The sequence below is a fragment of the Sinohyriopsis cumingii genome, chromosome 9 (assembly GCF_028554795.1).
Source record: "Sinohyriopsis cumingii isolate HCF-2022 chromosome 9, ASM2855479v2, whole genome shotgun sequence".
NCBI lineage: Eukaryota > Metazoa > Mollusca > Bivalvia > Unionida > Unionidae > Sinohyriopsis > Sinohyriopsis cumingii.
In genome coordinates, this window is record NC_142969.1 from 18,061,134 (window position 1) to 18,080,074 (window position 18,941).

Below are 18,941 nucleotides of genomic sequence, written 5' to 3' on the forward strand. Positions count from 1 at the left end.
TAGCAATAATCTTATTTTATTACAAAACATGTACAAATGGTGGACTTCATAGATACCAGTTATATATAAAGCATCCATATAGGATATATCATCAACCTTTGTTTTGCACTCCAATATTAAAACAACATAACTTTATTAAGGCCCTGAGTGGACCTTAGGTAAGAAATTTCAAAATTTTACCTTTGATAAAATCATTCTTTTCCAGTAATGGAAAAATTTATATATACAGAGAAAATAAATAATCAGTAAAAAAAAAACATACATATCCAAATTGCTATAAAATCATATAATTTACACTAACCATAATACAATGTTGACAAATAAGTTATTCAGTGGCTTCTGAACATTTTCAGCAAGGAGGAAAAACTTAAAAAACCACAATGAAAAATATTTTGATATAAATCTATAGTGTTTATCAACAATATGCAAACAACAGTTATATGTACGAGTCATGATGTCACCAATATGTGAGATAATGTGGCAGGGACTTTTCAAATAAAAACAAATACTAACCAAGGTCTGATAAATTTCAAAATCACATGTCTTGCACCAACCATGACAATGCCTAGTTACCGAGCTCAAATTTACTAATCTATTGCAAGCAATAAAAGATATGCTCTCCCTAACAAAAATACCAGTGACAAGACACATGCTTATGTCTCTGAGCACAATTTGTCAATCTATATAAAAGGATTTGTGGCCATTTGTTTAATTTCATGGAATTTTAAATATGAAATTAAACTTGTTCCATATGGCATACTTTGTTTTAAGAAAATGTGTAAACATATAGTAATAACCTAATAAGACCGACCTGAAACTGCAAATTATTTATCAATGAAAACATTTTTTCTGTACAAATGAAGAAAGCACAAAACTGATCTGATACGGAAAAAAGTTTCAAAAGATCCAATATATCTGAATTTTTCATAAGCCACCTTTACTCCTACATTGCCAATATTATTTGGTCGTTACCAAAAACAGTCATTGGTAAATAATGTTATTCAACATAGCACAAAGAAATATTGGTAATAATGGAAAATTTACAAGGATAATCAAACCACATTCTTTTGACACCTGCATGTGTAGCTCTGTTAACAATAACATACACTCTCATACTCCAATGAATGCTAAGATTTCATGACTTTAATACATATATCCTCTCATAGATCTAAAATATTTTTAGAAAGTACAGGATATCTTTTCCAGGGAAAAAATAACAGTTTTGTGTATAAATGCTGATATATCCATCCATGATTTTTTTTTATAAAACTGGACCCCTCAGAAACACATAGCATTAAATCAATTATCGTGACATATATGCCTAACGAAAATACATCTGTTTACATTTATAAATTCTGGATATAAGCCCATATAATTATTTCTTGCATACAATGTCCACAACTAGTTCTCATCAAACAATGCCATGAAAACTTCTAGCACTATCTTTCGTCATGTATCTCAACAGACTCTGGTTCATGTGTGGTAGGATTTGATTCTTGCTGCTCTAATCGGGCCACATGATTGTAAAATCTGCAACAAAAGTAGGAAACATCAAACATCAAACATAATATGACGTACACTTTATACATTTGACAAGTGATCCAACTTCAAAGCCAAATGTGAACCAGCCTATTTTTAAAAAAACTATTTTGATTTAACTCATATAAAGATCAGTACAAAAATAATTGTCATGGAATTTGATGTATAGAAGATTTGTAAATCTATTTAAGATACTGCCCACACCATAAGTTTGGTCAAGTCCATAATTTTAAAATAAAAGGGAAACCTGGCATTTTCCATATGTTGAGGGTCAAACTGGCTATGTATGGTTTTATCTTTATTAGCACAGCAACAGATAACCTGAATTGATATGATTGTAGGATCTAAAATACACCATGTGGTTAATTCTTGCGAGCTGTCACATCAACATCAATTTCACTTTTTGGGGGGTGAAAACCTTATAGTTATATGACCATCCAGTCAGGAAAAGTAGTGATTAAAACAGTTTCAAGATGGCCACTTTGGCAGTGATTGCTGTTGTTGTTGTTGTTCTAGGGTTTAATGCCATTTTTCAACACAAGATAGGCTATACATGGCAGCCAGTATAACTGGTGGAGGAAGAACCCTGGAAAACCCATGGGAAGAACCACCGACCCACGAGGAGCTACTGGCAGGCTTTCCGACGTACCCACACTAGCCAAGCCTTGGACTCGAACTCACGTAGACAGAGGTGAGATGGCAGTGATCCGGAACGGTGAGCCACTTGGCCACTCGGGGCCCCCTTGGCAGTGATACTGAATGTCTTAAGTGTGCCAATTTATTATAAGGAAAATTTTAACCTGGGGCAAATGAGTGTGTAAAGTTTCATGGCAATCCCTTTGGTTTATAACTGCTCTGGTGGCCTAATGGTTAAAGCATCTGCCACGCATGTGGGAGTCCACGGGTTTAATCCCCAGCCAAGTCATACCAAAAACATAAAAATGGTAATAACAGCTGCCTCACAAGGCGTGCAGCAGAAACAGGTTAGTGTTAGGACTGGTCATCCTGGTGTCAGGATAAAGTGACTGGGTGCAGCATGATGCCCCAGTGCTTAACTGCCACACTGCCAACATTGTTAAAGCTATGTTAAAAATTCCAAATCACACACATATGGTTTATTAGGAATAGAGACAACAAATGTGCCAGCTGATGGACAGAAATGGAACAACATGCCACAGAGTAAGTTCTTCTGATTTTTGATCAATTTATTACAAGTATATTGACCTTCGTCAATATGAAGCAAGAAGGGAATGCAAAAAAGAAGCTTCTAAGGTAGCAAGTGATTAAAATTTCAAGGTAGCACCTAATGAAACTAAAATCTTTCTAGGTAATGAGCATTTCAAATGCAAACAGACATGAACTTGTATGCAATCAGAAGTAGAACTACTTTGCAATTGTAATGTAGACAAAGATTACTTCATGGAGTATTATGTAACTGTATTATAGACAAAGATTACTTCATGGAGTATGATGTAACTGTAGTATAGACAAAGATTACTTCATGGAGTATGATGTAACTGTAGTATAGACAAAGATTACTGCATGGAGAATGATGTAACTGTATTATAGACAAAGATTACTGCATGGAGAATGATGTAACTGTATTATAGACAAAGATTACTTCATGGAGTATGATGGAACTGTATTATAGACAAAGATTACTGCATGGAGAATGATGTATTATAGACAAGGATTACTGCATGGAGAATGATGTAACTGTATTATAGACAAAGATTACTTCATGGAGTATGATGGAACTGTATCACAGAAAGATTACTTCATGGAGTATGATGGAACTGTAGTGTATACAAAGATTACTTCATGGAGTATGATGTAACTGTATCAGGGACAGATTACTTCATGGAGTATGATGTAACTATATTAGAGACATATTACATATTACATATTACACTGTTGTGTTGACAAAGATTACTTCATAGCCTTTCTCACTGACAGATGACCTTTATGACACATTCTTAGTCAACTGACAAATTCTATAATATTGCCTAGGCCATTACTTAAAAATTTCACGATATCACACACATATAACCAATCTACAGTTATGTACTCACGTTTCTATTTCTGGAGCTGTGATATAGTCTTGACCCAAGGACTTGAAGATGGGGTTCTTCATTAGCTCAATGGCTGTGATAAGCAGGTCGCATGGATAATTTTGATTAACAGTCATCCTATCCATTACTATTCTGTTAGAAAAACGATATTATTTAGCATCTTTCAAATGCAGACAACCTGATTCAAATATGAACTCATAGAAATCAATGAAGTTAAAATCACATAAGTCAGTGGATAACTGTACTGTATCTAACTGGCACATTGATATGTTATAAATAACATTATGTAATATATATAAACAAGACACCCAAGTGGGCATATTATTTACATGGTTTACATAACTCCACTGTTTCAAAACTGTATTAGTATAAGAATTCATACTATGTAAACTTTTAGGACGTGTGTGTAATGTTCATTAGATTCTTTCTAAAGTTGAAGGCATAATGTTTTCTTGTTCATGATCAAGACCTCCATTAATATGCACTGAAACATACATTCAGTTCGATGAAAATCAGAGTACAAATATTGTTTTTAGAGTGGCTCAGTCTATCAGTTGTAAGATTACATCATTAAAAGACCTTACTTGTTATCAGACTCATCCAAGATGGCATAAGCCAATGTCAAGTTTGATCAATGTGGATCAAAAATATTGTTTCCAGAATGGTAATAAGCTCAGCCAATCAGATGCAAGATTAACTCATTAATATTCATGAATGTCAATCATTATCAAACATGCAAAAGATCTTGATAATATAAGCATACCATCCAAGTTTTTATCAAATCGGATTATAAATACATCCTCCATGGTGGCAATAAGGTCATCCAGTAATATACAACATTATCTCATTCATATATCAATGGACTTTGCTTGTTATTGAAATCATCCAAGATCTTGATGATATAATCTTATATTTCAAACTGGAGAAGATCACCTCATTATCAAACTTGTCTGAGACTTGAAAAGATTGGGATATATTCCAAGTCTGATGAAAATCATACATAAAATTCAGCCTCAATCTCAGTGGTAACAAGTCCCAAGTGAGGCAATAAGCCCAGCCAACTGTATGCAAGATTTGCCCATTGCTGATCCCGGTGACATAAAATCACACTGCAAGTTTGATCAAATTATATCAGAATTTTTTTCCAGTTGGGTAAAACAAGCACAGCCAATCAGATGCAAGATTACCTCCTTAGTTTCATTAGAATCTGCTCATTACTAAACTCATTTGATATCAATCATGTATTTCAAACTATATCAAAATGCAATCACAAATATGGCCTCAGTAATGAACTCAGCCAATTTGATACATCACCTAATGTGGGTGGATTTTGGTCATTACTGAACTCTTTTGAAATAACTGACCACAATTAGATCAAAAATGTGTTCTGAATGAAAATAAGGTTAGCCAATCAGATGCAAGATCACAATAATATTCATGGATCATGGTTATTAATGAACACATGTGAGATTTTGATGGCATAAACCTATATTCCACAATTCATTTTAATTGAATCAGAAGCGGAGACTCCAACAACAAATTGTTGATGATGCACACATTACATACACTAAATTTAAGACCATATCATAAGTTCCCTTGAGCTTCTGGCCAGGCAAGATTAACATCTCTGCCATAAATATTTCCCTATGCTTTTGCACATTTAATGTCATTATTATTTTCTTAAATTTGTTTTAAAATAAAGACAGTAAAAAATGATGCCATGATAATAAATAACCTCACTATGTATTTTGGTGATGAAAACTACAGCAATGGTCTGAATCTATGTCTTATAAAAATAATATTATCTCCATCCTCAATAAATGCTATAAATAGCATGTCTGACTTGCTGACCCTCCAATAATCCTGTCTAAATTATTTCATCATCTTTCTGACAATTTCTGATCCATTTAGATTCAGTGATACAAGAAAAATTGGCAGTAGTTTGTAGAGTACTTGCCTGGTAATTTCTTTATGGATTTCCTCTTTCGTGGTGGTATTAAACAAGTGCTGCAGCAGGAAGCTAAAGTAGTCTGTGTGGCTGTTTGGGTATGTGAGCTGGTTACAGATGGCAGAAAGGAACAAATAACAACCTGGGGGAAAAGTTCAAATTGTAAGTAAACTATAACTGAAAGCAAACAAATGCAGAAAAAGTAATGTGGCCACATATTTTTTACTTTAACAATAGTAGCTGAGAAAAACATACATGTGAAATTTTGTCCTTTTATCTTAGGTGTCCATGAATTTCCTTCATACATGAAATCATCAGGAAATTCTTCAAATTTAAATCATTAATCAGGAACTGTTCTAAATCATTAGAGAGAAGTTCAAATTTCCGAAACCAGGAAATTTGTATGCATGCTAAGTCAAATACTAACAGACATACTGCCATGAATGATTAGCAACAACATGTCCATGTGGGACTGATATTACTCATGTGACATCTGCTTTAGGGCAATAGGTCAAGAAGTCAAGGTCAGTAGGATGCTCTTTTGCAATTTGTTTTGCAAATACTTTTACTATCAAAACATGAACTAGGAACCAATATGAAATTCTTTATGGAAAGGAACCAATCACTATAGTGGAATATGTACTGCAGTCTCTTAAATACAGCTGGCAGAGGAAGGCAAAACATTTATTGACAAGTTGCACCTGAGACGACTGTAGCTTGCAACAATATTCTGAACATAAAGTAATGGATAGTGATGGAGATTTCTTGAGTCATCAAATACTGTGTGTGAGCAATTTTCCCTCCGGGAATCCTTGGGATGTGGATCAAAATTTATTATGATTGCAAGTTTACAGAAAGAAAAAAAGAAGGCAATGGTATGCACACTTTCAAATATAAGCAAACTGTACACCAACAACTGGAATCCTATGCATAAAGTAGTTTCACATTCTCTCTGTGACAAAGCTCTTGCTAAACATTAGACAGGGACAGTGGGAATCTTGCTAATCTTGTTTGCTAAGTACAACTTGTGAAAATATGTTACACCTATATATTAACAATGACAATGATGAAAATACCTATTTCTTCATGTATGATAGAACTGACATGATATTAATGGCAATTTTAGCAAGTATTTAGCCAAAAATTACATACCCATTGTATCTAATTGAGATACAAGATCATCAAAGAATTCCGTGCATTTGGAGTCTGCGATGGTGCTCATGCTGAGTGTCAGACCTTCGCTGTTGATGCCATCAATGGCCTGAGTTCCCACATAAAGCACAAGTGCATTGATCAAGTGGACATTGTAGCAGATGTAGCTGTAGGGTTCATTTGACTGAAACAAAAATATAGCATTGTGAAAGGAAACTATATCTGTATGAAAACTGCACAGTTATTTTTTATTGCTTTCTCCAAAGGGCACTATTATGCTATACCATATTGTGGTTGAATACAGGTGCCAGAGCCAAAGGTGAGGGCGCTATGCCACCTGCTGGACAACACAACAGAAGTTTAAAAGGATGAAGACAATAACACATTCATACATGGCTGACCCATGACACGATAAACAACATTTGAAAATACACATTTGTGTAACTCTAAAATGGCTGGACATGGCAGTGGTGCTAACCATTGCCAGACATATTATCACCAAGTCATCAAAAAAATCATACTGTAAAACAATTTCCTGTAATGTACTATGCATGACTTATAATTAATAAACAAATGTTCAAATGAAACCTAAACTGTTAATAAATAAGCACAAAACAAAATGCCTGCTTTTCTATCTTACTTTGCTATAGAAAAAAAAAATTTGATCCCAGAGAGGCAATTATCTTACAATGGGATTCTGTATGGAATGCAATGATAAAACACATAATCATACAAACACATTTTTTAATTGGTGGATTCCAAATAATGGAGTCAGTTACATTAATGCTCACCTTAAGATTCATTATGAGGTTAGAAAGGAAGGTTACTGGAGATCCTCTTCTCAGATACAAATCCAAATCCTGTGAACAAGAACAACATGTATTTTTATTCAGTTCATTTATGCCACTGCTTTTCTACCCAATGTTTTACAATATTTATTGGAATTTAGATGTCTGTGTTAAGTAAACAATCACACAACTTTTAACAATGTACAGAATCTAGAAACAAATAAAAATTATTATCTGAATATTCCCCATTTATTTGTCTCCCCTCCCTAACAATTTAAAAAAGAAAAGCATACATGACATAAAAGATGCAAAAATTGAGTCATTTCATTCGTTGATTTATAATTTCAAATCTGATTGAGAATAGGGGAATCCTAACACCAGTGGGGGACACAACAAATGTATTTACATAGAAGGAAAATACTACTTTGTCGGCTTCCAATATTTACAATGTCAAATCAAACAAAGGAAAAGAGAAACAAAAACAAATTTACATTTCATGTGGATCTAACAAGTGATGTAATTTTTGTGTACATGTGTACAAAGGGATATAACTTCAAGGTAATTGATGGAATATTCGAGCAGTTAACGAACTGGATGAACTATGTCAGTCAGTCTGAGCAAAATAGACTCGCCCATATTATATACAATATAGAGTTCTGTTAGCATGGAAACTCAGCTAAGACTGAAATATGTACGTAGACCATGCCAGTGTTAGGGTCACTCTGGTCAGTCAGGTTATAAATTATAAATTAATGTTCTGTGCACATTTTTATTACATTAACATTAAAAATTTCCATTACTGAAATCAGTATAGGTACAAACAAATTGGGATTTATACAAAAACTATAATCCTTCTTGTTATTTAATCAAGAGGTTATTTTGTTACAACAGTACAGATAATTCTCAAGAATTCACAGGGAAAAAAATTCATGCATTGTGAAAATAAGTTGCTGAAAAACTGGTGCATATTTATCAAAGAGAAAGTATAACCTCATTAGCTGTCACATATGTACCAATTTTTTATGTTACATAAATCATGAATATCTATAAACCAGAGAGAACTGTGAATGAAGATAACTTACCTTTTTGAAAGGTGCTGACTGGATCATGTTTGTATAAATAGTACTTATGCATCGAGGGCGTGCTATTTCTGGTAGCATGTCAACATTCAGGTCAGGTGTATCTGGATCTGGCACAGGTACATTACGTGAAACGATACTCGAGATTAAGTAGCACATATCGATGCAGTATGGCAATATGGCATCACAAAATTTGTTATGATCATCACATAGACACTCTGGAAAGTCATGAAGGACTAGCAACATTGTTACCATAGTCTGCAAAAATATAATATTTAGTTATTTTATGTCAAACATGGTCTATTGAGATCTAATTCAAACAATTGCTTGAAAAATATGAAGGAAATCAATCTGTTCATCGATTCATTAAATCTGGCATCCAGTTAAAAATGCTTTGAAAGGGATTATAAAGCTAATGTCTGAGACCTCAAATAATATGATCTATATAACAATACAAAGAAAGAATTGCAACAGATCTCTGAGATCAAGGTTTAAAGACCTCAAATAACATGATCTATATAACTATACAAAGTAAGAATTGCAACAGATCTCTGAGATCAAGGTTTAAAGACCTCAAATAATATGATCTATATAACTATACAAAGAAAGAATTGCAACAGATCTCTGAGATCAAGGTTTAAAGACCTCAAATAATATCATCTATATAACAATACAAAGAAAGAATTGCAACAGATCTCTGAGATCAAGGTTTAAAGACCTCAAATAATATGATCTATATAACTATACAAAGAAAGAACTGCAACAGATCTCTGAGATCAAGGTTTAAAGACCTCAAATAATATCATCTATATAACAATACAAAGAAAGAATTGCAACAGATCTCTGAGATCAAGGTTTAAAGACCTCAAATAATATGATCTATATAACAATACAAAGAAAGAATTGCAACAGATCTCTGAGATCAAGGTTTAAAGACCTCAAATAATATGATCTATATAACAATACAAAGAAAGAATTGCAACAGATCTCTGAGATCAAGGTTTAAAGACCTCAAATAATATGATCTATATAACAATACAAAGAAAGAATTGCAACAGATCTCTGAGATCAAGGTTTAAAGACCTCAAATAATATGATCTATATAACAATACAAAGAAAGAATTGCAACAGATCTCTGAGAGCAAGGTTTAAAGACCTCAAATAATATCATCTATATAACTACACTAATTTTTCAAAGAAAGAACTGCAACAAATCCATAGTTAGTAATGCCTACCTTGCGCAGCCGAACTGATGGGTTTACATGCCAGGTAGACCTGAGCAATGAAGACATGAACTTGAAGAGATCGACGAATAACTGGGCATACATACTCCAAACCTGAAAATGTAAGTCAGATCACATCCTTAGTATTAAAGGAAATCACTATATAATATTATATCATAACACTTCTCGGATCTATAATGACTGAAAACTATTGAAGTGAAAACATTTCATTGAAACAAAAGAAAGACAAGCCAAGTTTTTTTAGCCCTATCAATATCTGTGATAATATAGATGCCACACCATTTATGTATTTTTTAGTATTTCACCTTTAACAATCCATACTAGATCATTCTCATGTGAGTTCACACCTATTTCCTCTGGATTTAGAGCAATTTACCATAAATTAAAATGGAATCCTTTATCCACTTTCATACAAACTTACTGGTCTGTGATTTGCAAAATTGGCTGAGAACAAAAGAAATTTTCAAAAGGACCACTAAATAACTTTTTTCATAAATCTTTTGACCCATCCAGATAGTCTCTGAAAAAAAAGGATATGACATCCTCTCATACAGTCCAACAATGTAGCCAATCCAGTGTTTAATTTTCATTTGGAGCTGGCAGAGATGTTAAGGAATGGATTATTTGTAGATGCAAGTCACTGCCTGATGATCTAATAGGAAAATCCCAGACGTATGGAAATCAACAACATTAGTAAGATTTTAAGCATAGTTCCATTTACATGAACGGTAAAATACACGCTGAACAAACACTTTTGGAAAAATCTGGATAAAATGGGGCCATACCTTCTGTTCTGAAGTGTAAACAAACGTTCTGTCAGTGAAGACCCTGTGTGACATAATATCCATCCAGGCTGTGGCAAATCCTGGGGCATTAGTAGGCTTCAAAACATATAACAAGTTGCTGGAAAGTAAAAATGAAGCAAAATATACAGATCCTACAAATACAGGGTGCAATTTCTAAAGAAAATTAAATGAATGGTCTTGCATACGAGTTCACCAAAGTATCATCTTGCAAATACTCAAGCTTTCATTAATATTTTCGGCCTCAAACATGCCCTAAATGATCTTAATTTTAAGAAATGGCCACCCTTAAGTACTCTTCTTATCCAGAATTTTAGCATGACTTTTACTTAATCTAGACATCATCCAAAATGGCCTATGCACCTCTTAACTGTATTCATATATGCCTACACACAACTGTAACAGTCATTAACAGAGTTATGGTCCAGTGAGAATAAATAAGATATCCATGCAAATTCCAGAACTTTGAAATCCATCAACATATTTGGACAGCCTTCCCACCCACCCCAAACATGATAACAAAAGCTGAAGGATATGATCAGCATTACATTGATGACATTCACATCCAAAGACCCACTTGACAGTGTCAATCACTAAAAAAGACCCACTTGACAGTGTCAATCACTAAAAAAGACCCACTGACATGGTCTTTGCATTGATGACAGTGTCAATCACTAAAAAAGACCCACTTGACAGTGTCAATCACTTCAAAAGACCCACCTGACAGTTTCAATCACTTCAAAAGACCCACTTGACAGCGTCAATCACTTCAAAAGACCCACTTGACAGTGTCAATCACTTCAAAAGACCCACTGACATGGTCTTTGCATTGATGACAGTGTCAATCACTTCAAAAGACCCAATGACATGGTCTTTGCATTGATGACAGTGTCAATCACTTCAAAAGACCCACTGACATGGTCTTTGCATTGATGACTGTCAATCACTTAAAAAGACCCACTGACATGGTCTTTGCATTGATGACTGTCAATCACTTAAAAAGACCCACTGACATGGTCTTTGCATTGACAGTGTCAATCACTAAAAAAGACCCACTGACATGGTCTTTGCATTGATGACAGTGTCAATCACTAAAAAAGACCCACTGACATGGTCTTTGCATTGATGACAGTGTCAATCACTTTAAAAGACCCACTGACATGGTCTTTGCATTGATGACAGTGTCAATCACTTCAAAAGACCCAATGATATGGTCTTTGCATTGATGACAGTGTCAATCACTTCAAAAGGCACACTGATATGGTCTTTGCATTGATATCAATGACAATCACTTCAAAAGGCCTACTGATATGGTCTTTGCATTAACAGCAACGAAAATCACTTCAAAAGGCCCAATGAAATGGATTGAATTGCAGTCATATTTTCCTAGAATAAATAAAGGAAACACATACCAGAAGGTAGTAAGCACCTGAAAGTTGATGTTTTCAAGGATAGGATCTGCAGCATTGAGTTCTATCAAAAGCCCAATCAAGATTTTGTTGTATGGCACCTGCCAAAATGATGTCTGGATGGCCTCAATATCTCGTAGTAACACCCCAGCCACAATACCTAACACCTGGAAACAAAAGTTTAAAACCATATAGGCCTTAAGTTTGCTATGGGATGAAGTAGATACTTGGTTCTGTACAAGTCATGTCAATTTAAAGTTTCAACACATGCATCAGCACAGCAGTAACTGAACCTGAATGGCTATGTTAATTAAAGAACAGTTTTTTAAGCAACTTTAATAAAAAGCGTTCCCTCTTGGCAAACTTAAATTGTAAATCAAAGTCATGTAGAAAAATAGATTGACAATGGAACCAACATGCCTAAATAATACCAATAACTGCTTCAGTATTGTTTGAAAGATGGTTATTGAAAATACTATCAAAAAAAACATACCCTTCACAGTTTTAAAACAACAGCATCATTCCTTATGCAAAATCATACCACTCACATAACTTTACAGCTGCCATTTGCACTGCAGAAATAGACCGATATTTATGGCTAAACTTAATATTTTATTAAGACTGGGGCAATTGTATACAAGTTTCTGCATTCAGATTCAATTGATCGACTGCTTATTGCTCACCCCTTTAACTTTATCCTGAAAAACTCCAAAAAATGGAGTCAGTTACATTAATGCTCACCTTAAGATTCCTTATGAGGTTAGAAAGGAAGGTTACTGGAGATCCTCTTCTCATATACAAATCCAACTACCGTGAGCAGATGCAGTTATTATGTCATGGCAGTATATTCATTTTGAAAATGGAAGCTATATAATTTGCGAACAATGAAAATGTTGATGAAAATTATCAAAAACTACACAGATGAATGTTGTATCATCCCTGGGTCCTAAGTATGTTTAATTATAATCACCAAAAGCTTTACCTTATTCAGCATATTGATCTTGGTAACAGTGTTTGCAACACCTCCCGAGTGCTTGATCAGCATAGCTAACAAACGGGCACAAGCATCCCATATGAAGCAACATTTAGTCCTGACGCTACTTGAGCTACGGCACCGTTGACGTAGTTCACTGTTACAGAAGTCCACACAAATCTCTATACACAGACGGAAAAAGCCGGAGATAAGGTCATCTGTTTGTAGTATTCCAAGCTGATCTGCCTGTAAATTGTACAAGTAAAAAGTATTGTTAATAAGGTTTCTTAGAGAACTAAAATGAATTTGAATATAAAGTGATAGTTAAAATTCCACAAGCAGGAAAAATATAAGAATCAAAATCACTAAATTTCACAAAACAATTAATTGTTCGCAATATATATATAGCTTCCATTTTCAAAATGAATTCTAATTTTCAAGATATAGACTTAATATAATGTACCTTTCGCAAGAACGTTGCAAAAGCCAGGCGATTTTCTCTATCTGGTAGCCAGTGTAGCATGTTGATCTATCCCAATAGCAGGAATTGTGTCCTTTCATGCATATCACATACACACATGAACTTTTGGTCTTTCTGGTGGCTCCATTTAACTCCATTTGTTTTGTACAACATGAATAATTTGAAAGCATTACCATTTGCATGTGTCAGCTGCATATGGGAAGACATTACGATGTTATCTTCAAAACAAAAGATATAATAAAATTTCCCCATGTGAAGAAAATCTCATTTAGAACAAATTTTGGCATGGGAATAAGGTTGAATGCCAACAACATCTATCACAATTTACTTCCTGCAGATGCAAAAGACTGCAGCAGCCACAGGTACTTGCAACTGTTAGTGAAGGAATACTGTTGACTACACCCAGTCCTATTCTACACTTTTTTAGCTAACACAAGGTGATAAAACCTGAGGAGTTTGAAATTTGCCCCATATATTATATTTATTCCATTATCACTTTCATTCACAGGTTAAATATCTCTGCTTAACAAAAAGAGAAATTCCATTTTTGTTCCCCATGTACAATTTAAGGAGGGGCCCTCAGTGGCCAATTGGTGTAAAGCACTCACTGTTATGGATCACTGCTATCTCACCTGTCTGTGTGGGTTTGAGTCTCAAATTCAGTAAATGTAGGTATATGAGAAAGCTTGAAAGTAACTTCTGAGTCGGTAGTTATTTCCAGGATTTTCCAGGGTTTTTCCTTTACCATCTTTACCGGCCACCATGTATGGCCTATACTGTGCTGTAAAATGGTGCTAAACACTACAGCAACAACAATACACGCACATATCTATTGGATGCATCTGCTCTAAGATAGGATTTTTCACTAACATAAACTTTCTTTGTTAAATCAGTAGTTTGCTGATGCCAAATTTCATAAAAGTTCTATAATGCTGTATAATGGTATCTAGTCCGTCAATGCTTGTACAACAGAGACATTTAATATCTCTGCTTCTTAATATCTTTTTTATGTCCTTATTTTTTTCAATTTATAATAGCCCTAATCAAAATACATGTATCAGGTTTTGTAGTATATGAACTGCAGGGCAAAACTAACTAATTAAAACAATTAAAATTGCATTACACTTGCATTGTCATCATCAGTATCGTCAAGTATTTTCCGAACAAAATCATAATGAACCATGCCAGGAAGCAGATATTTTGGGTTTGCAAGGTAGCCTATATTAAACTTGCATTGGTAAAACTTTCTTCATGAATGGTTTCAAACTATGCCATAATGCTTATATGCAGAAACATCATGCTAATCATATTCATGAAATGCATGAAGAAACCAGATGTGGAACAGTTGCTATATGAAAAATAGATGTTGCAACAATAACATTTAAATAAAACTGTATACTTCTCTGAGCACATATTCATATGTGGGACTTTCAACAAATATGTGTGTGTTCTTGCATTTCACTGTTCTCCAGTGCGTGAATTTGTACAATTTTTTGCACAATTTGGGTAATGGCATAGCTTGACAGCATCTCCACGTAAGTACTTGACATATCTTATGACTTTCTCACAAAGACTCTGTTGCTTTGCCAATACTTCCTGTTTGTCATGCAGAGAATAAGCTACATTGATTTCTAATTGGTTTTTATTTTTTAACCTGGACTGGAACAAACAATAATCACAACTGAGAATTAAAGCAGTTGTTGTTGTTGTGGGGTTTAATGACATTTTTCAGCATAAGACTGGCTATACATGGCAGCCAGTATTAATGGTGGATTAAAAACCCGGGGAAACCACGGAAAGAAGCACTGACCCACTAGAAGCTATAGGCAAGCTTTCTCACATGCCCACATCAGCCAAAAACATGCAGAAAGAGGTGAGATGGCAGTGATCCATAATGGTGAACACTTTAGACCACTCGGACACTCAAATTAAATGTAACATATTTCAATGTACATCACACCAGAAGCATAGCTTTCAAATTGACCAAAAGAGTCAAGATACAATTCAAAGTAGAAACTTTGTGTGAAAGTGGCACTTCATTATTAATCAAGAACACATTTGTAATGTATGCTGTGCATACTTCTGGGTTAAGATAATTAGCATGGAATGGTGGGGTGGAACCAGATCACAAACCATGTGACTGAAATGCTGTTTCAGATGGATAATAACAAGGCAACTAATAATTATTCATGAAGACAAAATAACATGTATATGGTATCATTCTGAATCAATTTGATGTCTCTTGTATTAATATGTGTATTGTTTCAGAAACATTATTGATGAATCGATCAATATATTGATGAATCATTTCATCCCTTGCCACCACAGGACAAAATATTTGATGTCTTAATAAATATTTTTGCCAATTTTGACTGGCTCAGTCATTTTGAAACGGTGATATATGGTTCCCAAGGAATCTAAATTTGTCTTATTGAAGCTGTTCAGAAATATGGGGTAAGAGATGAGCCAATCAAGTTTTATCAAAATCAGCACAGCTGTTACGAAGAAATCTAAAAATATGTTCTCCATATTGTTGATTTACAAGTCATGCCAATATTAGAAATCACAGAATAATACCATAAGCTCAACGAATTTTTAAAAGTGGTAGGTTAATAATGATTGAATTGTATTAAATTAAGAAAGTACACTTACCCTTCTGGTGCCTTACTTGGGTTTGCAGAAATCTGTGTCAGGGTTTCAATTGTGGAACTTAAATCAGTCTGAAGATAAGACAAGCAGACATCTGAGAAAGTATTTACTTTTTGATTCAAAACTTGTTGCTGGAAGTAAATTCAGTGAAGTACATACATGTACAAGGCGCTTACATAATTTACCATTTTGTACTTTAAGGGTGTTATAATTAAGACTTTTCGGCTGTTCTAATTAGAAAGCAAACATTAAACCTCTAGATAAACCTACTCACAACAGTATAAATGTTTTTCATTCTATTTCATGTATTGTATATCTATTCAGAAGCTAATTCACAATTTTTAATGTTAGTTAGGGAAAAACAAATTTGGAATACATTTGAAGACTACGTTCAGTGACTAAAGACTTAAAATATATCTTCATTGTATGGTAAATGTATTCCTTCCACTTCCCCTGATCCCCCTGTCAATATAGTAGCACTGTACAAGCTGCATGGCAAACATAACCGCCTTAAGATTCTTGCCACCTTCCATCAGCTGCACAAGCTCCGTGGCTTACTCTTCCATGTTAATCAGCTCACAGCTGACCAGCACATCTATTAATTCAATGTTGTACTTTGAAAAGAAAGATATAAAAACTTTATTAATAGTCATCTCATCCCCTTGTAGTTTGCACCCCTCTTCCAATTTTTAAGATTGAGATTTCAAATTGCACCACATATCATGATTTCATTGATCAGTTTCTAATTTGACCATAACAGTCATGTCTCATAGTCTAAATGGGACTTTCTATACTCTCATGGCATCCATATTTGTGTGGGTGAGTCTCTTTTGATGAATTTGTACATCAGAGCTACAATTCTTTAAATGAATTACTGTGCATGAATTACTGTGCATGTTATCAAAATAATTGTCATAATTTTTACCCTATTTGTGGCAAAATATTATTACTAAAAATTTTAAACAATTGTGTTTAACCATACATATACATAAGTATGTGCAGTCCAAAGATCCCACTGCTCCACTATCCATTTCTAAGAATGGGAAATTAACTAGTGCTGGCTTGTTTACATTCAAAACTTCAAAACACAGTGTTAGGTAACCCCTTCCAAGTGACAATGGGTTACATATTATAATGAATGAAGTTTATACATTTTATTATATTTTACAAGGTCCTAGTGTTTAATATAAAGCGGGTACAAACTGCCAAGGGGGCATTTGGCAAAGGCATAGTAGAATAAGATTCAGTCTGCAGTCCTGTTATATCATGCATTTGAGAGAACAATTTTTTACAGATGAATGGACTGTTAAATCAATTAATCATTTTTTTAAAATTAGGGCTTTTCAGAAATCAATGTATGGTAAGTTGTAAGGCACACAAACCATACTGTGTGGGTTATTTGACAGTCTAGTTGCTCTTTCTTCTAAATGTATTTGATCTATTCAATTTGGTATATGTATGCATTCTAATCTCTTCTTCACAGTTACATTTATGGACAGTGTCTACAATGTGGAATGCAGGTGTGACTATGAAAACAAACCTTGTGACCTGACTTGCCGTCCAATGAGGTCCATACATTTGCATGTTTTGCAGCCCCTTTGGCACCAGCAAGTGACATTCTCTGTATTGCATCAACAATGCAACATCTGCCATCATAGTGTAGCTGTCAAGAAACCCCTTCATTGCCTGAAATAAAAAAGCAATATATATCTCCCTTCATCCTTAATACATACATCCAAAAATCCAAAAGCATGAGATAATTAATTTTCAAGCACTGTAATTAGGTGGAAATTAATTTGGGGTAATGTTGATTACGGTATGTAGGGTCTACATGCTTTTACTGTATAATGGTCAATTTGGTTTTAAGTCTAATACATAAAAAGAGCCCAATATGACCGTGACCTTTCAACATCCATAGCAATAAATTACTGCATGCCACATGACAAGCTTATTACTATGTTAGGTGACATTTAATGACAGCAGTAATTAGTACCATCAAATCCATGAGACAATCTGCTCAAAATGTAACAAACATTTCACTACAAAAGTTGACCATGGACAGAAAGAAATGCAACAATGCACTGACATCTGATGTATAGATTAACATGCTAAATACTTTCTCTTACCCATGTAACAAATCATAAGGATTGTGATAACTTACTTGTCTCAGGTGAATTACAACATTGCACTATTCATGTAACCAACAACTCTTGAGAGTGATAACAACTGCACGTCAACAAAAACAATCTTGTTTGAAGGAAAGTGAATATTTATTATTGTTGGAATCAAAATTAATGAACTGGTGAGAAAACTAATGCAGAGGATGGCAGAGACTAACAGGGATAAATTATGTAAACTCTTGTCAGTGCATTTGTTGCAGGCAAAATAAAAGCAACAAAAAAAGTAAAGACAATAATCCATTCAATTTACATCTTACCAAGACACTCAGAACATCTGTCCAAAGATTATATATTTTTGATAGCAACATATCAAAATGAGCCAGAAATCATATTTTAAACTGTATGCACTAATGATTTTTCATACAATGTTTTTCTTGATTTAGAAAAAAATCAAGCTAATGTCGATAAAAATTAATACAACTGGGAGATAAATTTCTTACTGACCAATACATACTCCCAAATATCCTACACTAACTAGTGGTCATTACCTAAATTACAAAATCAAACAAAAATAATGGCTCCGTGGGTCACTACATATTAGAAACACACAATAAAAAAATATTTCCCAATGTTCTACATACCTTTTCAAGTAAAACAGAAACATGGTACGGAGACTTCCTGACA

The 18,941-nt window shown here is 34.1% G+C and overlaps 1 protein-coding gene across 2 annotated transcripts; it reads right to left on the reverse strand.

The window, feature by feature from the left end:
• Positions 1-17,152, reverse strand: LOC149791329 (CCR4-NOT transcription complex subunit 1-like). Of its 2 annotated transcripts, XM_089969857.1 has the most exons (12): positions 16,141-17,152; positions 13,471-13,706; positions 13,017-13,253; positions 12,038-12,201; positions 10,608-10,725; positions 9,814-9,915; positions 8,582-8,836; positions 7,503-7,571; positions 6,712-6,895; positions 5,569-5,701; positions 3,612-3,743; positions 1-1,530 (listed from the first exon to the last, which is right to left on the reverse strand). In XM_089969857.1, exons 2-12 carry the CDS (start codon positions 13,528-13,530, stop codon positions 1,440-1,442), a joined length of 1,545 nt encoding a protein of 514 aa, XP_089825983.1. In that variant the 5' UTR covers positions 13,531-13,706; positions 16,141-17,152; the 3' UTR covers positions 1-1,439. The 2 variants fall into 2 exon arrangements, with proteins under 2 accessions (XP_089825983.1, XP_089825984.1); XM_089969858.1 differs by lacking the exon at positions 13,471-13,706 and having other exon boundaries at positions 16,141-17,151.
• Positions 17,153-18,941: the final 1,789 nt, after the last annotated feature.